This window comes from Meles meles, chromosome 6 (genome assembly GCF_922984935.1).
Source record: "Meles meles chromosome 6, mMelMel3.1 paternal haplotype, whole genome shotgun sequence".
NCBI lineage: Eukaryota > Metazoa > Chordata > Mammalia > Carnivora > Mustelidae > Meles > Meles meles.
The window spans coordinates 19,286,372-19,309,241 of record NC_060071.1 but is presented as its reverse complement, the minus strand read 5'-3'; the positions used below and the strand labels follow the sequence as shown (position 1 = coordinate 19,309,241).

The 22,870-nt window shown below is 42.1% G+C and overlaps 1 protein-coding gene across 1 annotated transcript in view; it reads right to left on the bottom strand.

Moving 5' to 3' along the window:
* The window catches only part of LRRK1 (leucine rich repeat kinase 1), a 129,446-nt gene that overhangs the window by 80,531 nt on the left and 26,045 nt on the right, over positions 1–22,870 (bottom strand). The window contains exon 3 of the mRNA XM_046007383.1: positions 6,831–6,994. Coding sequence (XP_045863339.1) covers positions 6,831–6,994 — 164 coding nt within the window. The remainder of the gene's footprint in view (positions 1–6,830; positions 6,995–22,870) is intronic.

Genomic DNA, 22,870 nt, shown 5'->3' with positions numbered 1-22,870 from the left:
TCATAGGGTAGTTCTATTTTCAACATTTTGAGGAACCTCCATGCTGTTTTCCAGAGTGGTTGCACCAGCTTGCATTCCCACCAACAGTGGAGGAGGGTTCCCCTTTCTCCGCATCCTCGCCATCATCTGTCATTTCCTGACTTGTTAATTTTAGCCATTCTGACTGGTGTGAGGTGATATCTCATTGTGGTTTTGATTTGTATTTCCCTGATGCCGAGTGACGTGGAGCACTTTTTCATGTGTGTGTTGGCCATCTGGATGTCTTCTTTGCAGAAATGTCTGTTCATGTCCTCTGCCCATTTCTTGATTGGATTGTTTGTTCTTTGGGTGTTGAGTTTGCTAAGTTCCTTATAGATTTTGGATACTAGCCCTTTATCTGATATGTTGTTTGCAAATATCTTCTCCCATTCTGTCAGTTGTCTTTTGGTTTTGTTAACTGTTTCCTTTGCTGTGCAAAAGCTTTTGATCTTGATGAAATCCCAATAGTTCATTTTTGCCCTTGCTTCCCTTGCCTTTGCCGTTGTTCCTAGGAAGATGTTGCTACGGCTGAGGTCGAAGAGGTTGCTGCCTGCATTCTCCTCAAGGATTTTGATGGATTCCTTTCTCACATTGAGGTCCTTCATCCATTTGGAGTCTATTTTCGTGTGTGGTGTAAGGAAGTGGTCCAATTTCATTTTTCTGCATGTGGCTGTCCAATTTTCCCAGCACCATTTATTGAAGAGGCTGTCTTTTTTCCATTGGACATTCTTTCCTGCTTTGTTGAAGATTAGTTGACCATAGAGTTGAGGGTCGATTTCTGGGCTCTCTATTCTGTTCCACTGATCTATGTGTCTGTTTTTGTGCCAGTACCATGTTGTCTTGATGATGACAGCTTTGTAATAGAGCTTGAAGTCCGGAATTGTGATGCCACCAACTTTGGCTTTCTTTTTCAATATTCCTTTGGCTATTCGAGGTCTTTTCTGGTTCCATATAAATTTTAGGATTATTTGTTCCATTTCTTTGAAAAAAATGGATGGTATTTTGATAGGGATTGCATTAAATGTGTAGATTGCTTTAGGTAGCATGGACATTTTCACAATATTTATTCTTCCAATCCAGGAGCATGGAACATTTTTCCATTTCTTTGTGTCTTCCTCAATTTCTTTCATGAGTACTTTATACTTTTCTGTGTATAGATTCTTAGCCTCTTTGGTTAGGTTTATTCCTAGGTATCTTATAGTTTTGGGTACAATTGTAAATGGGATTGACTCCTTAATTTCTCTTTCTTCTGCCTTGTTGGTGTACAGAAATGCAACTGATTTCTGTGCATTGATTTTATATCCTGACACTTTACTGAATTCCTGTACAAGTTCTAGCAGTTTTGGAGTGGAGCCTTTTGGGTTTTCCACATATAGTATCATATCATCTGCGAAGAGTGATAGTTTGACTTCTTCTTTGCCGATTTGGATGCCTTTAATTTCTTTTTGTTGTCTGATTGCTGAGGCTGGGACTTCTAGTACTATGTTGAATAGCAGTGGTGATAATGGACATCCCTGCCATGTTCCTGACCTTAATGGAAAAGCTTTCAGTTTTTCTCCATTGAGAATGATATTTGCGGTGGGTTTTTCATAGATGGCTTTGATAATATTGAGGTATGTGCCCTCTATCCCTACACTTTGAAGAGTTTTGATCAGGAAGGGATGCTGTACTTTGTCAAATGCTTTCTCAGCATCTATTGAGAGTATCATATGGTTCTTGTTCTTTCTTTTATTAATGTGTTCTATCACATTGATTGATTTGCGGATGTTGAACCAACCCTGCAGCCCTGGAATAAGTCCCACTTGATCATGGTGAATAATCCTTTTAATGTACTGTTGAATCCTATTGGCTAGTATTTTGGCGAGAATTTTTGCATCTGTGTTCATCAAGGATATTGGTCTGTAGTTCTCTTTTTTGGTGGGATCCTTGTCTGGTTTTGGGATCAAGGTGATGCTGGCCTCATAAAATGAGTTTGGAAGTTTTCCTTCCATTTCTATTTTTTGGAACAGTTTCAGGAGAATAGGAATGAGTTCTTCTTTAAATGTTTGGTAGAATTCCCCTGGGAAGCCGTCTGGCCCTGGGCTTTTGTTTGTTTGGAGATTTTTGATGACTGTTTCAATCTCCTTACTGGTTATGGGCCTGTTCAGGTTTTCTATTTCTTCCTGGTTCAGTTGTGGTAGTTTATATGTCTCTAGGAATGCATCCATTTCTTCCAGATTGTCCAATTTGTTGGCGTAGAGTTGCTCATAGTATGTTCTTATAATTGTCTGTATTTCTTTGGTGTTAGTTGTGATCTCTCCTCTTTCATTCATGATTTTATTTATTTGGGTCCTTTCTCTTTTCTTTTTGATGAGTCTGGCCAGGGGTTTATCAATCTTGTTGATTCTTTCAAAGAACCAGCTCCCAGTTTCATTGATTTGTTCTATTGTTTTTTTGGTTTCTATTTCATTGATTTCTGCTCTGATCTTTATGATTTCTCTTCTCCTGCTGGGTTTCGGGTTTCTTTCTTGTTCTTTCTCCAGCTCCTTTACGTGTAGGGTTAGGTTGTGTACTTGAGACCTTTCTTGTTTCTTGAGAAAGGCTTGTACCGCTATATATTTTCCTCTCAGGACTGCCTTTGCTGTGTCCCACAGATTTTGAACCGTTGTGTTTTCATTATCATTTGTTTCCATGAATTTTTTCAATTCTTCTTTAATTTCCTGGTTGAGACATTCATTCTTTAGAAGGATGCTGTTTAGTCTCCATGTATTTGGGTTCTTTCCAGCTTTCCTCTTGTGACTGAGTTCTAGCTTCAGAGCATTGTGGTCTGAAAATATGCAGGGGATGATCCCAATCTTTTGATACCGATTGAGACCTGATTTGTGACCCAGGATGTGATCTATTCTGGAGAAGGTTCCATGTGCACTAGAGAAGAATGTGTATTCTGTTGCTTTGGGATGAAATGTTCTGAATATATCTGTGATGTCCATCTGGTCCAGTGTGTCATTTAAGGCCTTTATTTCCTTGTTGATCTTTTGCTTGGATGATCTGTCCATTTCAGTGAGGGGAGTGTTCAAGTCCCCTACTATTATTGTATTATTATTGATGTGTTTCTTTGATTTTGTTATTAATTGGTTGATATAGTTGGCTGCTCCCACGTTAGGGGCATAGATATTTAAAATTGTTAGATCTTCTTGTTGGACAGACCCTTTGAGTAGGATATAGTGTCCTTCCTCATCTCTTATTATAGTCTTTGGCTTAAAATCTAATTGATCTGATATAAGGATTGCCACCCAGCTTTCTTCTGATGCCCATTAGCATGGTAAATTGTTTTCCACCCCCTCACTTTAAATCTGGAGGTGTCTTCGCGTCTAAAATGAGTTTCTTGTAGGCAACATACTGATGGGTTTTGTTTTTTTATCCATTCTGATACCCTGTGTCTTTTGATTGGGGCATTTAGCCCATTAACATTCAGGGTAACTATTGAGAGATATGAATTTAGTGCCATTATTAGTCTGTAAGGTGACTGTTACTGTATATTGTCTCTGTACCTTTCTGATCTACTACTTTTAGGCTCTCTCTTTGCTTAGAGGACCCCTTTCAATATTTCCTGTAGAGCTGGTTTGGTGTTTGCAAATTCTTTCAGTTTTTGTTTGTCCTGGAAGCTTTTGATCTCTCCTTCTATTTTCAATGATAGCCTAGCTGGATAGAGTATTCTTGGCTGCATGTTTTTCTCGTTTAGTGCTCTGAATATATCATGCCAGCTCTTCCTGGCCTGCCAGGTCTCTGTGGATAAGTCTGCTGCCAATCTAATATTTTTACCATTGTATGTTACGACTTCTTTTCTCGGGCTGCTTTCAGGATTTTCTCTTTGTCACTAAGACTTATAAATTTTACTATTAGGTGACGGGGTGTGGACCTATTCTTGTTGACTTTGAGGGGGGTTCTCTGCATCTCCGGGATTTTGATGCTTATTCCCTTTGCCATATTAGGGAAATTCTCTCCAATGATTCTCTCCAATAGACCTTCTGCTCCCCTCTCTGTTTCTTCTTCTTCTGGAATCCCAATTATTCTAATGTTGTTTCGTCTTATGGTGTCACTTATCTCTCGAATTCTCCCCTCGTGGTCCAGTAGCTGTTTGTCCCTCTTTTGTTCGGCTTCTTTATTCTCTGTCATTTGGTCTTCTATATCACTAATTTTTTCTTCTGCCTCATTTATCCTAGCAGTGAGAGCCTCCATTTTTGATTGCACCTTATTAATAGCTTTTTTGATTTCAACTTGGTTAGATTTTAGTTAATTTCTCCAGAAAGGGCTTTAATATCTCCAGAGAGGGTTTCTCTAATATCTTCCATGCCTTTTTCGAGCCCGGCTAGAATGTTCAGAATCGTCATTCTGAACTCTTGATCTGACATATTACCAATGTCTGTGTTGATTAGGTCCCTAGCCTTCGGTACTGTCTCTTGTTCTTTTGTTTGTGGTGATTTTTTCCGCCTTGTCATTTTGTCCAGATAAGAGGATATGAAGGAGCAAATAAAATACTAAAAGGGTGGCAAAGACCCCAGAAAAATGCGCTGTAACCAAATGAGAAGAGACCCCAAATTGTGGGGGGGAGAAAGGGGATAAAAAGAGGTTCAGGAAAAAAAAAAGAAAAAAATTTTAAAAATAAAACAAATAAAGAAAAAATATAAAAAAGAAAGAAAAAATATATATATTTAGATAAACTAGTCAAAAAACGTTAAAAAAGAAAAGGGTAAAAGTTTTTTAAAAATTTAGCAGAAGAAGAAAAAAGAAAAATTTGAAAAAAGGAAAAAAAAAATTGAAGTAGCCGCAAGACTAAAGAATCATGGGGAGAAAGCCATGAGTTCCGTGCTTTGCTTTCTCCTCCTCTGGAATTGCACTGCTGTCTTAGGAATTGAATCTACTTTCCTTGATAGATGAACTTCGTCCTGGCTGGATATTTTGTTGATCTTCTGGGGGAGGGGCCTGTTGTAGTGACTCTCAAGTGTCTTTGCCCGAGGCGGGATTGCACCGCCCTTACCGGCGGCCGGACTAAGTAATCGGCTCGGGTTCGCTTTTGGGAGCTTCTGTTCCCTGAACGCTTTCCGTAGAGTTCCGGAGGACGGGAATGAAAATGGCGGCCTCCCAGTCTCCGGCCCGGAGGAGCCGAGAGCCTGGGGCCCCACTCCTCAGTGCGCCCCCAGAGGACAGCACCCAAACACTCCCGTATCCCCAGCCTCCAGCCGCGCTCCGAGCTCACCCAGCCCGCGACCAGTTCAAGGTAACCCCGAGCTGAGAGTTCAGTCCTCGGCTCTGTCTCTGCAGCCGGCTTCTCCGTTCTAATACCTGCGAGCTCTGCGACACTCCGACACCCCCGATCCTTCTGTGACCCTGCGGGACCTGGGGCCACGCTGACCCCGCGTGGGCTTCACCCTGGTTTAGCCTCTGGAGCAATGTCCCTCAGTGGAACAGACTTTTAAAAGTCCTGATTTTGTGCTCCGTTCCTCCGCCGCTTGCCGGGAGCCGGCCCCTCCCCCCACGGTCTATCTTCCCGTCGTTTTAGATTCACTTCTCCGCCAGTCCTACCTTTCAGAAAGTGGTTGATTTTCTGTTTCTAGAATTGCTGTTCTTCTTCTCTTCGATCTCCCATTGGATTTGTAGGTGTTTGCAATGTTTAGATAAGCTATTGAGCTGATCTCCTGCTACCTGATGTAGTCTCAGCCTGCTACTTCTCCATCCATCTCCTGCCATCTTGACTCCTCTGTTCATGTTTTTTTTTTTTTAAATATACTCTGCAGGGGCTCCTGGGTGACTCAGTAGGTTAAGCTTCTGCCTTCGGCTCAGGTCATGATCTCAGGGTTCTGGGATCCAGCCCCTCACTAGGCTCTCTGCTCAGCAGGGAGCCTGCTTCCCTCTCGTTCTCTGTCTGCCTCTCTGCCTACTTGTGATCTCTCTCTCTCTCTCTGTCAAATAAATAAAGTCTTAAAAATATATACTCTGCAATCTCTTTAACTTTATGTATTTGGACTAATTATGTTAATATAGCTATTTATTTATATGTTAAATCTAAAGTCTGTCATGCAATTTTTTTGTTTTGTTTTCTATTTGCTCTTTCATTTTTTCTGATTTTTCCCCCCTGCCTTTCTGTGGCTTCTGAGACATTTTTAAATTCCCATTTTGATTGGTCAATCGTGTTTTTGAGTGTATTTCTTTCTATTGTTAAGGTGGTTGCTCCTGGTATTACATACATAGCTTAACAATTCCACTGGTTCCGTGTTTTATCAATTCAAGTGAAGTATAAAAACCTTTCTTCCTTTACAGAATTTATAACCAGATGGGAAATGCTTGATGTAATATTATGTAAGGATAAGCAGCATACAAATCTATATATGCAATACGACAATATCTCTATCAGAAACAACAACATATTCGCAGATCAGCAGACAGAGAGAAAATACAACGAAACTGTTAAGTGGGACCGTTTGGATGCATTAAGAATAAGGTTACTTTCTTTTTCTTTTCCTCTCTACTTTTACACATTTCTAAGTTTTCTTTTTTTGAGCATGTGCTATTTTTATAATGGAAGACAAGTGTAAAAGACTACAGGAAGTTGAACCCTCAGATCGGCCTTTTGGTGTTCACATTTGTTACTCCTCTATCCTCCGGGAAGGTGAAAGGTTGTGCATGGATGTTGGCAGGTTGAGAAGCTGGTTTGAAAGGACCAGCAACCATACGTTTACATGTGAAAGGAGGTTAAAAAGATCCCCATGATGATGATGATGATAACAAAGGAAACAGATCCCCAGTCTGGCTGGAGGAGCCAGCATCCACCCTACCTTCTCCAGCTGCGATGTGCTTTCATCACAAGCCTCTCTGAGCAGGTGCCGGGCCCTGCTGGGGTTTCCTTGCTTGTATGCAGCATGAATGCCTTCTGTCCTGAGGCACTGTGCTGTGGGGTCACCGCCTGGTGTGGATGGTTTGCTGCCCATGTCCTCAGCACCTAGGTAGACAGAAGCACACACACCATGTCACCATCACTGGCCAGGGCTGCTCATGGGGATCACTGGAGAAGAGAGCAGCACGTGCTCTCTATGACATCCATCCGAGGCTTTAGAAAGAGAAAGGGGTGGGCCTGAAATAATGCCAGTGTCGTGGATGACAGCAGACCCCAGGACCTGCAGCCCTGGGCCGGGGTGGGGGGATGGGGGTACTTCCAGTGTGGGGCTGGTGCTCAGCCAAGCTGTCTACACAGCCACACTGTGCTATCATGCAGGGGTTCCAGGACACCTAGGGTGTTTGTCTGGCTGGTGACAGCCAGGCTGATCTCTCTAACAACAACAGAGTAGCCAGGACTTTGGTGGGAGAATGGGTGGTCCAGCCAAACTATACCCCTGCTGTCTCCCTCATGGGGATATAGTATCCAGTGGTGGTAGAAAGAAAGGCCTCATACTAGGGATTTGGAAATCTAGTCCCTCTCTGCCTGAAAACCCCACTAAGGGCATGGAATTTAGAATCAGCAGCCCTCATCCACACCTGCCCTTGCACAAGTATGCCATATTATGATCTTGGCAATCCCCTGAAACTCTGGGTCTTGGGACCTTGGCGCAGGGTGTCCCTAGGATTCTCCTGACTCTGCCATTGGGTTATCTGCAATGTGGCTTAGCCATCAGTCAGTATCTTGCTGTTCTCTAATAGCGGACACTGGCTGTACGGGGTGGAAGGTGGGCCAGGCTGCTCCAGGACAAGAGTAGCTGGCAGTATTTAGGAGGAGGGGTCAGCTTTGCAGGAGGCCAAGAGGCAGAACGCTGGGGCATCTACTGAGTGGCTGTGATGGGTCGAGCACTGTACCGGGTACTGAAGATGCAGAAGTAAGGGAAGTCAGGTCCTGTACTCACTGAGCTAAGTAATATTCCTTAAAAGACTCCAAAGAATGAGGAGTTATGTCCTGATCATGTTGAGTGAAATAGGGAGAGAGTCTAACCATTCTTGGCCAGGTCCACACAGTCAGTAAAAGGCAAACCTGAACAGAAGTTTGGTCCCCTAGCGCTCAGCCTGGGGTGAACACCCTCCATCTCTCTGTGGCCTCTTTGAAGGAATGAACAAAAAAGAAGCTTCTTCTCATGTGAAAATCATGCTGAGCAAGGTTGGCTTCCAAATATTCCTATTACAGAAGCGAATCACACTATAGCAGCTAACTTTTGGGAAAAAATTAATTATTTACAATAGCATAAAACTACATACTTAGAAACAAATTTAACAAAAGATGGGAAGACCCAAATAAATGGAAAGACATCCCACATTCATGGATTAGAAGAATCAATATTCTTAATATGTTAATTCTTCCCAGTGTTATCTATAGGTTCAATAAAATCCCAACCATAATTCTCATAGGCTTTTGGGGATAGAAATTAACTACCTGGGGGCATCTAGGTGGCCCAGCTGGTTAAGTGTCTGCCTTCAACTCAGGTCATGATCCCAGGGTCCTGAGATCGAGCCCTGAGTCAGGCTCCCTGCTCAGTGGGGGAGTCTGCTTCTCCTTCTCTCCTCTGTTTGTGCTCTCTCTTGCTACCTTTCTCTCTCAAATAAATAAATAAAATCTCTTAATAAAAATAGAAATTAACAATCTGATCTTCAAGTCTGTATGGAAATTCAAAGGATCTTAAATATCCCAAGTAATCTGGAGAAAGACTACAACTGGAAGATGTATACCACTCGTAATTTTAAGACTGACTATTTTAAAACTTACTATAAAGCTATAGTTATCAGGGGTGCCTGGGTGACTCAGTGGGATAAGTGTCCAACTCTTTATTTCAGCTCAGGTCATGATCGTGGAGCCTGATTGGGATTCTTTCTCTCCCTCTCCCTCTGCCCCTCCCCAACTCATGCTCTCTTTCTCTAAAAAAAAAGAAAGAAAAAAACAAACAAACCCTACAGTAATCAAGACATTGCGGTACCAGTATAGACAGATAAATCCATGGAACAGCATAGAGAGTTGAGAAATACACTCATACTTGTAATACTTATACATCTAATTGGTTTTGGACAAGAGTGCCAAAGCAATATGATGAGAAAAGCAGTCTTTTCCGCAAACGGCGTTGGAACAACTGGACATCTACAATGAGTGAAAAGAAACCCAGACTCCCATTTCCCACCGCACACAAGCACTAACCTGAGATGGACCTAACATAAAAGTTTAAAATTAAGGAACTTCTAGGGGAAAAAAAAAGACAATACCTTTATGCCTTGAGAGGAAGCAAAGTTTTCTTAGATGGGACAGAGAAAACAATAACTATGAAAGGAAAAACAGCTAAATCAGACTTCACCAAAATTCAAAATTTCTGCTCATTAAAAGATTGCTCTATCATTTAAAAATGAATAAGCAAGTCATATACTGGAAGAAAATATTTATAAAACATAACCCCCCCATCCCACCCCCCAAAAAGAGAGAATCGTATCCAAAATACACAAAGGACTCCTACGACTCAATAATAAAGGATAGTCCAATACAAAATGGGCAAAGATTGGAACAGAAGAATATATTAAAAATGCTCAGTATCAGAGCCCCTGGGTGGCTCAGTCGGTTAAGCATCTGCCTTTGGCTCAGGTCCTGGGGTCCTGGGATTGAGCCCAGCATCGGGCTCTCTGCTCAGCGGGGAGTCTGCTTCTCCCTCTGCCTGTTTGTGTGCACTTTCTCTCTCTGTCAAATAAATAAATAAAACCTTAAAACAAAACAAAACAAAACAAAATGCTCCATATCATTAGTCATCAGGGAGATGCAAATTAAAGCCAGAAGGAGACACCAGTCCACTCCCAGCAGAATTACTAACATTTAAAAAGTCTCTCAGTACTTGGTGAGGATACGGAGCCACAAGAACATTCATAGCATATTGGCTGGAGTATAAAATGGTATAACCGCTTGGAAAGAAGTCTGGTGGTTTCTTATAAAACTAAATATACAGCTACCCTCCAATCCAGCACATCTATTTTCAGATATTTACCCGAGAGAAATAGGTCTAAAAAAACCTACCCAGGAATTTTCAGAGCAGTTTCATTCATAGCATTTCCAAACTGTAAATAGCACAAGTGTCCATCGGCAGAAAAACACATTAACGACGACTGTGGTTTAGTGACTCTTCAGCAATAAAAAGGAATGAAATACTTATCTGTGAAATGAGTGACAGGAAATCTCAAAACATAATGCAGAGTGAAAGAATGAATGCACAAGAGGATTCCATTTATATGCTGTTCTACTCGATGGGTGGGGGGAAAAATCAGTATAGTGCTTCCTGGAGGCAGGGGCAGGCGTGAAGTTTACTAGGGAAGGGGCACAAGGAAACTGACTTTTTTTTTCATTACGCTGGTGTTATTTGTCAAAACCGACCAAACGGTCTAATGAACAGTTGTGCATTTTGCTCTATACGGATTTTATCCCCAAATGCTATATAAGCAATACTGAACTGTAGTCAAAAACACGAATGCCGAAGATTGTGAGGGTGAACTATACAGATGCTTGCCACCTTCTCTGAAATGCACTGAAAATATTGGATTGATGGATGAATAGAGGGATGGACAAATGGATAGAACGTGAGAGAGCAATTTTGGAAAATGTTAAAGGTAGACTTTAGGTGGTGGGTAATGGATGTACATGGTTCAACTCCATGTTTAACATTTTTCATAAGAAAATGTAGAGAGAAGTGAATCAAAATGTCATACCCTAAATGCAGGGCTCACCATATGGCATCCTGAATGAGCTCCACCAACGGGGCAGAAAAAAATCCTGCTCTGTAGAAAGGCAAAGACAATCCGCTTACTGTAAAGGCTCTTCGGGGTCTCTACAACTGTTCACTTATGTGGCTAATGCATCACACACTCTGCACCATTCACGAAACACCAGTGCAAGACGGCCGTGTCCGAGTATTTTTGCAAAGAGGAATCAGAAAACGACTCAGTGTGTAAGTGGCCGCACTTGTGAGTAAGACAGCTTTGCTCCCCATCACACGCTAGGGATCCCATTAATTATTCACCGTCAGAGACCCTGGGACATTGGAGAGCGGGCTGGAAGGAGGGAGGCGCTGGCAGGTTACGAGGAGGCAGAATCAAAAGCAACAGCATGCATCAGAAGAGGCACTTAATTATGTCATTGCTCATCTTTAAAAATTAAATATTTCCCTTATCTCTGCAAAATACAAGTGTGTGTGTGTGTGCGCGCACGCGTGCGTGTACAAGCAAGTATAAAGTGACCTCTTCTGTTTACTGTAGGAACGTAAATAAAAACAGTTCACCTTCAGTCCCAGTTAAGCAACACCGAGAAGGCAGAACCCAGGGATTAGGGTGCATGTCAAATTCTTGTGCCTGGTGGCTCAGTCAGTTAAGTGTCTGCCTTCTTCAGCTCAGGTCATGATTCCGGGGGTCCTGGGATCCAGCCCCTCACAGGGCTCCCTGCTCAGCAGGAAGCCTGCTTTTCCCTCTGCCTCTGCCTGTCGCTCTGCCTACTTGCACTCTCTGTCAAATAAATAAATAAAATCTTAAAAAACAATTACACGGGGGATTTTACTTTAACTTGACTTTTAAATAATGCAGCATGCGTGCAGTAAATGAGGTAATCAGAGCCAAGACTCTGCTCGATTCTATTTGTATGTTTTTTAATATTGCGGTGTTTTCAGTTTTGAATCTGATTTTCTTAGGTTGTGTGGATCACGCAGGTGCACCGTCACTGAGGCTGAGAGCTGGGGGTTCTAGGGCAATAGAATTGTTGGGAGGACATTATGGGGAAACATCTCTTTGTGCACATGCATTTAATTTAATCTGCCAACTTCTTTGAATTTTCTGAAATTATAAAGAGAATGGTTAACATATATTTATATTGGAAAAAAAAAAAAGACCACAATGCTAATACTGAGTATTCAGGGTGGGCTGGGATGGAATTAATAATGGAATTAGAGAAGATTTTTCTTCTTTATTTTCCAAGTTCCCCATAATGGAATTAAATGAATTTTTTAATGGAATAAAATAAAATTATTTTAAACTTTAAAAAGATTAGACAAGTAATACAACAACACATTCTCACTGAAAATAAAAATACAGAACTACATCATGGAAAAAGCAGAAACCTCTCTTCCCCACCATCATACCTCTTTTCTTAGAGGTAAATATTTACTTTTATAGTACTTTTCCTCCAAATAGTACAGTTTTGTAGCTGACAACTGGTGACCTCTGATTTACACTTAAAGTGGAGGGATGTATTTATACTATGAGAGATTATTTAGTGATTTGTGCCTATTTCTCAACCACTGTCTATATTAAATTTTTGTTTTCAGTAAAATAGGACAGTTCTCAATATTTTTCTCCCATGGATGTACAACTCATATTAAAAATATAAACACTCAAAATGCATTCTCTTTCAATAAAATATTAATGTGCCAAAGAAGCCACTAGACCCCAGAGGAAAACAATCACAGAAATTAGAATGACTCAGCTTCAAAAATTTAAAAAAAAATCCTTTCAGTTCTCCATTACAATGTCATTACTTTCTTATATAGCAATAAACATTCCATAGATAGACAGATAGAGACACACACTACAAATAGGCATCTCACTTGCTTTTAATGCAAATTAATATGCTTAGTGAAGTAAGTTACCAAGTAAAGGAGTAGAAGGGAAAAAAACCAAGAGCATATATATATATATATATTTTTTGGTGGTGTTAGTTGCTTGATTTTAGGAGTTTGTTAGTTAGACGTAGGAGTTAGTGAGAGGACACTGCAAATACAGTGGATGGCGGGGGTTACGGATTCAGCCCATGTAGAATTATTTAGAAGACAAGAAACATGTACCGTCAGCCATGAGGGGGTAAGTGGAGAACACATCCGCGGTTGGTGACAAATGTTGATATCTACGTAGCCTGGTATTTAATATGGTATTTAATATTTGAATATGCTGGACAGGGACAATAGTTAAAGTTCATTATGTGAAGAAGGATTGGGTTAAAACAATATTTAAAAGCCTGTGCAATGAGGACATTATTTATTCCTCGATAATCACTTTCCATTTAATATTCTATTTATAAAGAAATTCTTTCAGTAACACTGTACATGCTCTAGATTTGGGCGTTTCGAAGAGAAATGGGTTTGGTTGCCGATGACTGGGTGTCTAAATATCATTTCTGTAATTCAGGTTCTAGAAATACAGGTTATTTTGACTATAGGAAAACTGATGGGAATTATTCTCTTATTTGGGAGAAACAGTAAAATAGAATTCCATGAATATTATAGTGATGTCCACTATAAAAGCCATGTCCCTTACACGCACAGTTCCTTGTGGACGTCCCCCCTTAAAGAGTCCTCCTTTGTTTGTCGGTGCAGAGTCTGTCCTGTTCTTACATCCTTTTTGTTGTTGTTGTTCTGTCCTTAGATCCTAAGGAGAGTCTTATCTTTCCTTTAAGAACAGCATTTGTTAAGTCATCCCTCCCGACCCAAAAATCAGAATAAAATTCTCTCTCTACTGTTTTTTTCCTACAAATCTAGGACAATAGAGAGGTAATAGAAGAATATATACATACATACATATATATGATCATGTGACAATATATAATTATATTACTATTATATAATTGTGTTATAATTGTATAGATTATGTTATAGACATATATAACATATATTATACTTAATTCTCTCTTCCCCTCCAAAGAAAACACGTACGATGGAAAGACAATGTTGTCTGTCAATTCAAAATCTGTTGCATCCCCTGTATATCCCAGAAAAGACACATTTTATTTGCACACCCATGAATTTTTTTTTATTATGTTCACCTCTATCAATAGAGTAGCAAAAAGTAAAAACATCTCTACCAAGCTCTAGTTCATAGCAAAGCAAGCAAAAGTAAACTTCAGGATGCTACTGACCTGGTCACAATTGCTCAAGGACCTTGCCGTGCCATCGTCCTCCGAGTCCCTGCGCAGCTAGAGCGTGGGGGCGGAGGCCGTCCCTCCCCGGAGGGGATACCCTCCTGGCTCTGCAGGGGCTCACCTGCTGTAGCCCCAGGTTCCCCAGCCTTCAGCTGGAAGGATGCTTCTTTCTCGGCAGCTATTATTACTCTAGGATTTTAGCCTCAGTAAGCGGTTTTCATCTCTGGGTCGAATTACGGTGAAATCCAACCCTTTATTTATTCGGGGAAGAGGCAGAGGCTGGGGGGGGGGGGGGTGGTGTGGAGGGCGACATGACCCCCAGGGTGACCCCCAGTGATAATTCCTCAGCAGCTCCAGATGGCCGGGGCTCAGCCGCATCACGCGGGGCTGCCTGGATGGACCAGCATCAGCAAAGGAAGCGCCGGGAGCGAAGGCATCCTGGCTCATGGCTCACACAGAACAGCGCTGGGCTCCGGCAAGGGAGGCTGAGCGCTTCCTGTCCCTCGGAGGCTCACAGCACAGATGCACAACTTCTCTGTGGATCTTCTCACCAAATGGATTTTTGTTAATAGAAGGGGGATGTGCAGTTATCGATACAAACAGCTCACTCAAGGGAGAATCGCAAGTAAAAGTGCTATTTTCTTTAGAAATAAAAAATATTTATACAATGAATGGCCTGATGCTATGTGATGCCCACCGGGCACAGTGAAAAATCCAATAAATTCTAACCTTCGTTGTTGGTTAGAGTGTGGTGACATCTGTCTTCGTGGGAGGCTGGACAAATTGTATGGCTGTTTCAGAAAGCAACAGGACAATATTAACAAGACCCCATTGTTCTAGGAAGAAATAACAGGACACACCCCGAAAGAGCCTCTCCTAAGGTATGACACAGCCCAGCCGAGTTACCTACAACATCGGAGGGAAGAACCCGCTAACCCCGGAAATGGCCAGTATCAGGGAATGAGGGAATGGCTTATGGTAAAGGCAACGTCTAGGTGTCCAGTGCTGAGTGGTGCTCGATTTTTGTCATTTAATCTAATGCTCATGGCGACACTCGGCATGGCTACCATTTTACAGATGAGGGAAGCCAGGATGCAGACATTACAACAGATAATAATGAAGACTAATAACGAAAAAACACTTCCGTAACATTAACTTAAAAGTGTAAGCTATGGGCACAGACAGAAGCATCATGGGGAAATACCTAACAGTTGAGTGACACCATTTGAAAATATGCAAAGTAAGAGAATTTACTCCAAGTTGGTAGACAATATGGGATTAAAATAAAGGTTTCTAAGGTGCAGAGTCTATTATTTTCATTTATAAAAACTGAATCTGTCTCTCCCTCTGTTTAGAAAGAAAGCCTGAATAGCCCATGTCTGTTACCTGCCTTCAACAGTGCAATGAACGGAGATTTTTTTTTTTTTTAATTTGGGTTTTTCTGTGCTCTCCGGTATTTTTTTTCCTCACCAAGTGTGCATTGACTTTGAAATGAAGAAAAACAAATTACAAGATGAAAGACATCCAGCCCAAGTTTGACTGCTTCCACCCTGGCTTCATGATGGCCTTCTCTAAGTTGAAGGAACCAACTGTTGGGAGTAACCAATGGTTTCAGTTCTGGGAAAAGCCAGAGAACAAGAAAATCCCTTGGGACAATAATCTGTAAGCACGTCACAGATTTTTAAAGATCAAATAAAATGGTCTAGTGATAATATTTAGTATGCCGGGAATCAGTGCCATTTATGGAGTTCTGCCTGATGATGTACGAAATGTCATCACTATCCTCCATGAGCTGCCCAGGGCTCTGAGGCGTCAGAGAAACTCCCCCTCTTCAGCTCCCCACAGCGGAGATGGGACTTGGACCCGTCCCCAACACCTGCCACCCAAGTCCGACCCCTAACTCCCCAGGCTGTGCACTCTCAGCCAAACATGTCTGGCCTATCCAGAACATTATGTGCTTGGCAAACACATAGGAGCTAAAAGGTGAGATGATCCTATCTCATTAGATGCAAAACCCAGAGGAAATGATGGACGTCAACTCCTCCATGAATTTTCTGGGACAGCGGAAGAGAAACAAAGAAATACAGAGTACAGAGCTACAAAGACGAATTCTTTCCTTGCTTAGTTCCACTTCCAAAAATTCATTTATTTATTGCTCCTTCACTCTAGAAATATCATACACCGAGTATACACTGAGCTAGACCTCGGGGACACAGCTGGATAGAAACGGAAGGAAAAGCTAGCGTGTGAGGCTATCTTCTCCCCAGATTTTAAACATCTACCACAGAAACCAGGCTCGAGAGACTTGGGACCTGCCCTGGTAAAAGAAAGAGGAACCATCTTTCTGGGGAAATAAAAATCACAGAAGTAAGACAGTTCCTTTATTTAATACCCACATAATGTAAGATGGCAGAATCTGAAGATAGAAATAGAAATCAGTCACACCGTGGGGAGAGGATTGTGTTTATAAACACGGAGGATGAAGGCCACCCCTTGTCACACCAGTCCGGCTTCTGGGGAACTGATTTCCAAGGGAATAATTCCACACATTTAAAGACACAATGCAAAAAAAAAAAAAAATGCATGAAGGCACTGGTTGTTTTGTAGAGCAAAGAAGGGTGGTTATGTCAAGGACCTAATGCATTCTAAATGCTTATGGTATTGAGCACACAGAGGGATGCTGTCTTTCTGTCAGACAGACTGACAGAAAGGAAAGACCCCAAGATGATAACTCTCTTTTTTCCTTATGTGGTGGAATTTGAGGGGATCCCTTCCTTTTACTCTATTTTCCAGTTACTTCTGGAACTGCTGACATGGAGTTGTGGTTTTTAAAAATATACTTTTCAGGTTAGCAAAGTAGAACTTCTGGCTGAATCCAGCTTCTTCCTCTTAACAAGGATGGGCACAAAGGAAGGGAGAAAAGATCTCAACCTAGAGGGAAATGAAGCATGAGGCACCCAGATTTCTTCCAAAGGCATCCCCAAAGCTACGAACTATGCTAGAACATGCTGATGGAAATGCCATTCAACTCAGATGGTAAGACTTGGGTTCAAGTCCGAGCTTCTTGGCTGCTTAATGGCTGCATGGTCTTGGCAAGGATTTATGTCTGAATCTTGTCACCTCTTGTAAAAACAGTGACAAAAAGACACATTAAAAAACTACTGTAAAATTCATGACCAAAAAAATAAAAAATAAATAAATAAAAAGATGGGCTCACAAGTCGGGGTTAGTTGCAGGAAGTCTACCCTCCTCCTCCCCCTTCCCTTCCCTACACTGAAGTCTCCTTCCCACCGTGGACTCTGGGCTCCCTCAGCCTTCACTCCTGTGTCTCTCCCACCTGGAAGGAGGCCACCCCCCTTCACCATTTATCAAAATTTTCCTCCTGCTTCCAGGCTTGGCTACTCCCCAGGGAAGACTTGGGGGGCGCTCTCCGTGGGCTCCCCTCTCCTTCTTTTGCCTGGCCAAGACCATCCTCTTGTGAAGTGTCTGAACCCCCTCCTTTCTGCCCAGTAGTGCTGCAGCCTGGGGCCTACTTCCTCAGAGTCACATGGGCCTGGCACTGTGCCACGCACACAGTAGGTGCTCATCCAGAGTCACGTGGGCCTAGCAAAGTGCCATGCACACAGTAGGTGCTCATCCAGAGTCACGAGGGCCTAGCAAAGTGCCATGCACACAGTAGGTGCTCATCCAGAGTCACGTGGGCCTAGCACTCTGCCACGCACACAGTAGGTACTCATCCAGAGCTCCTTGCACTCAATTTGTTGAACCTCCAGAGCTCTCCTCCTGTCAGTAAGGGGTTCCCCTATACTCTTGCTCATCGGCAGTATCATTCAGCATGTGCACAGGGGGCACCGACTTCTCTAGGCAAAAGAGGAGAAGGAGGTCTTCAGGCCCTTCTGGATTTACTTCCCATGAACAATTCTGGCCTGATGGCCTTGCCTGCACGCCCCGCCTCCACCTGCTCCCGCAGAGCTGCAGTGGGGTTCACATCAGGTCAAAATCTAGACTGTTTCAATACAATACTCTGGGGCTTTCCAGTCCATAAAAGTATCCCAGGACTTAAACACACTGTGGGAGGAGGAGGCCCAGGGCACACACAGCCACATGCAGGAGTGGAAGAGTGGAAAGGCCTTGGCCCCCTCCTTTCGTACCCAGCTGGGCAAGTATCTCTACATCACCCCCTTGTGCCTCCTGGAGGTCACGGCAGCACCTACCTCACCAGGGTGCTTGTAGGGTCCAATGAATGGAAGTATGTTAGCATGGAAAGTGCTAGAACACCACCTGACCCTAGTGAGCTCTAGATCGATGCTAGCTCCTATTATCTTCATTTGAAATTAAGTGAAATGTGGCCTGTGTCTAAGAATCTTGTTAAGTCCTCCGGCATCTGAGGTCAATCATGTGAATTCAAATGGACAAGCTGCTGGTTTTCTATATCTGCTCTACTGAACTCTGGGTCAGATGTGAGTGGCGGCCAAGCAGTGGGAGGAAAGGGCTTGTCTCTAGCATCCCTGAGCTTGCGGGGGAGCAAGGGTAAGGATGCACCCCAAATGTCTGGGCACCCCAAATTTCAGATAGGGCGGTGTATGCCGGTGGACACAGCCAGACCCGTGCACACTGCCTCGCACCCAGCCAAAGCTCAATAAATAAGCGTATAAATGCTACTGGCCAACATAAGGGGCCTCCATTGTTTACTCTGGCAGTAACTTTATCTAAGAACGCTGCTGAATGAGATCAGCCAAGTTCAGGGAAGGGGCTTTAGAGTTCATTTTGATTAACAGCTCTTCTTTTAAGTTTGTCTCCGTTCATCAGGACTGCTCTAACCAAATACCACAGACCGGCTGACTTGTAAACAACAGAAACTTGTTTCTCCGCATTCTGGAGGCGGGAAGTCTGAATTCAGGCTGCTAGCATGGTTGGCGAGAACCCTAGGCTGGGCGGCTGACCTCTCACTACATCCTCCCATGGCAGAACGGGCCAGGGGGCTCTGCGGGGTCTCTTCTGCCGGAACACTAATTCTATCATCCTTGTGACTCAATCAAGGCCCAGAGGACCCACGTCCTAATACCATCACCTTGGCGATGAAGGTTTCAGGGGACACAAGCATCAGACCAAGGCAATGATCTTACTTAAAAGCGTGGGAAATGCCCAATAATATTCCCATGTAAGACGTAACCTTATAGTTAATATAGTTTTTAGTCCCAGAGGCAGTGTTCAGAGTTAACTGCTCGGTTAATCACTGTAAAATCTCTGTTAGGAAATGACTGTGATTAAAAAACAAACAGGAGCGCCTGGGTGGCTCAGGGGGTTAAGCCTCTGCCTTCAGCTCGGGTCATGATCTCAGGGTCCTGGGATCAAGTCCCGCATCGGGCTGTCTGCTAGGCAGGGAGCCTGCTTCCTCCTCTCTTTCTCTCTCTCTGTCTGCCTCTCTGCCTACTTGTGATCTCTCTCTGTCAAATAAATAAAATCTTAAAAAACAAACAAACAAACAAACAAATAAACAACAACAAAAAACCCCAAAACTGGTTATAATCAAAAGCCTGACCAGCAAATTGATACTTTCTCCAAGGAAAGGTGCTAGGATCCAATGCTCACTGTCCCTTCTTTCAGGGAAGAGAGTGGCCCAGGACAGGAGTCAAGGCATTCCCCTGCAAAAAGAGCATGCTAATAAATGGCTAATAAATGCTAATAAATGGTATGTACAACTGGGGGAGGGGGCACATGGGAGAGATACGGTCAGATCCATTCCTCACCGAGAAACCAGGATGGTTCCACGTGGATCAGACACACGAATGTAAAAAAATGAAACCACAGAAGCAATCGAAGAAAACAGGTGAATTCCCTTTTAACCTAGGAGGGTGTAGCCTCTTAACCGTGACTCAAAACCCAGGAGCAATAAAAGACTAATAGATCTGACTATAGTGTTATTAAGTATAACAGCGTTATCAAGTATAATTCACACATCATAAAATCCACTGATTCCATTTACATGAAATGTCCTGAACAGGCAAAGCTACAGAGACAGAAAGTCAATTTGTGGTTGTTATCAGCTGGGGGAGGGACAGGTCCAGAGGGACTGCTCCTGGGTACAGAGTCTCTTTTTGGAGGGATCAAAGTATTTTACCTTTAGAGGACTGATGACTATTCCATGATGCCGGGAATATGCTAAACACCACTGAACTGTACGCCCTAAAATGGTCAATTTACGATGTGTGAATTTTTTTTTACATAGATATCCAGCTGTCCCAGTACCGTTTGTTGATTATTTTCCCTCTGAATTACATTAATGCTCTTAATAAAAATCATCTGACCGTAAATGCAGGGGTTTATTTCTGGATTCTTAATTCTATTCCACTGATCTATATGTCTACCCTTATGCCAAGCCCACACTGTCTTAATTATTATGACTCTGTAGTACATTTTGAAATCAGGTAGTGTGAGTCCTTCAACTTTGTTCTTTTTCAAGATCGTTTTCAAGATCAAGTCTCCTTTGTTTCCACATGAATTTTAGGATCAGCTTGTCAGTTTCTGTGACTCTTTCAGCTAGGATTCTTTTTTTTTTTTTAAGATTTTATTTATTGGGGCACCTGGGTGGCTCAGTGGGTTGGGCCGCTGCCTTCGGCTCAGGTCATGATCTCGGGGTCCTGGGATCGAGCCCCGCGTCGGGATTCTTTTAAGGACGGCATATGCAGACCAATTTTAGGATTACTGCCATGTTAACATGACTAAGTCTCCCAACTCATGAACACAGGATGGTTTTTCCACTTATTTAGGGTTTCTGTAACTTCTTTCAACCATGCATTGTAGTTTTCCGTGTATCAATCTTGTACTTCTTCTGTTACATTTATTCTCAATTGTTTTATTCTTTCTGGTGTTACTACTAATGTGTTTTAATTTCATTTTCAGACTGTTCATTGAAAGTATAGGTAACTACGATTGATTTTTACATTTTGATCCCATATCTTGAAAACTTGCTGAACTGACTTATTAGCTCGAAGTTTTGGTAGATCCCCTAGGATGTTCTATAGAAAATATTATGTCATCTCCAAATACAGACAGTTTTACATATTTCTTTCCAATCTGGACGCCTTCTATTTCTTTTTCTTGTTTCATTACGCTGGCTAGACACTTGAGTATAATGTTGATTGAATTTGTGACACTAGAGATCGTGGTTTTGTTCCTGGTGTGAGAGAGAAAGCGTTCAGTCTTTTATAATTAAATATGATGTTAGTTGTGGATTTTTATAGATGTACCTTACCAGGTTGAGGAAGTTCCCTTCTATTACTGGTTGACTGAATTTCTTTTCAAGGGTGTTGGATATTCTCAAATGCTTTTTCTGTGTCAAGATGATCATGTGGTTTTTTTTTTCCTCCTTTTTCCTGCTACTATGATATATTACATTGATTGATATTAAACCAAGCTTGCAATCCTTGGATAAATCCCGGTTAGTCATGTTTTTATATATTACTGGATTTGGTTTGCTAATATTTTGTTGAGGATTTACCTCTGTATTCATAAAGAGATACTGGTCTGTAGTTTTCTTGTGGTATCTCTGGTTTTGGTTGTAGGGTAATTCTGGTCTCATAGATTGGACTGGGGAGTGTTGCTTCCTCTCCTACTTTTTGGAAGTTTGTGAGGTTGATGTTAATTCTTTAACTGTTTGGTAAAACTCACCAGTGAAGCTATCTGGGCCTGGCTTTTCTTTGGGGGAGTTTTGGGATTACTAACTCAATGTAGCTACTTATTGTAATTCTGTTCGGATTTTCCATTCCTTCTTGAGCCAGTTTAGATGGAATTTATCTTTCCAGGAATTTATGCCCTTCGTTTAGGTTACTGAATCTGTTGGTGTACAAGTGTTCTTGGTATTCTATCATAATTCTTTTTATTTTTGTACAGTTGGCCATGATGTCCCCTTTTCATTCTTGATCTTAGTAATTTCAGCCTTGTCTCTTACTTTTCTTGGTCAGTTTAAGCGAGAGTTTGCCAATATTGTTGATTTTTTTAGAGACCAACTTTTGAGCTTGCTGACTTTCTCTCTTGTTTTTCTAGTCTCTCTTTCATTTACTTCTGCTCTAATCTTTGTTCTTCCTTCTGCTTGCTTTGGGTTAATTTGTTCATCTTTTTCTAGTTTCTTAAGATGGAAGGTTAGGTTATTGATTTGATATCTTTCTTCTTTTTTTTAAGATTTTATTTATTTATTTGGCAAACAGAGATCATGAGTAGGCAGAGAGGCAGGCAGAGAGAGAGAGAAGCAGGCCCCCTGCCGAGCAGAGAGCCCAATGAGGGGCTGGATCCCAGGACTCTGGGATCATGACCTGAGCTGAAGTCAGAGGATTTAACCCACTGAGCCACCCAGGCACCCCTGAGATCTTCCTTTTTAAATACAGATGATCATAGCTAGAGCTTTCCTAAGCTCTACTTTAGCTGCATTCCCTAATTTTAATATGTTCTGTTTTTGTTTTCATTCACCTTGAAGCATGCTCTAATTTCTCTTGTGATTTCTACTTTAACCTGATTACTTATGAGCATGCTGTTTCATTTCCACATATTTGTGAATTTCCCAAACTTCCTTCTGTTATTATTTCTAATTTCATTCCATTGTGATCAAAGAACCTATGTCGTAGGATTTCAATCCTTATAAATCTGTTGAGGCTTGTTTAAAATTCAAATAGGTAAGGAACCCCCCCCCCACAAAAGTCTCTGCGCCTCAAAACGCACCAAACAGGGTAACAAGACAAATGATAAGAAAAAAACCCTGCAACTTACATTATAGACAAAGGGTTAAAATGATAAAACACGCATCCATAACTAATGATGGCAGGGACAGAACCTGTAAGAAGGTGTCCCCCCTTCCAACTCCCAACTCCCCACCTCCCAGGCAGTCTGAATGCACCTTCCTTCCAGACACACACCAGGACAAGCTGACTTTGGGGAAACCACCTGGGGATCTCTTGAGAGAATAATGAGATTAGAGAT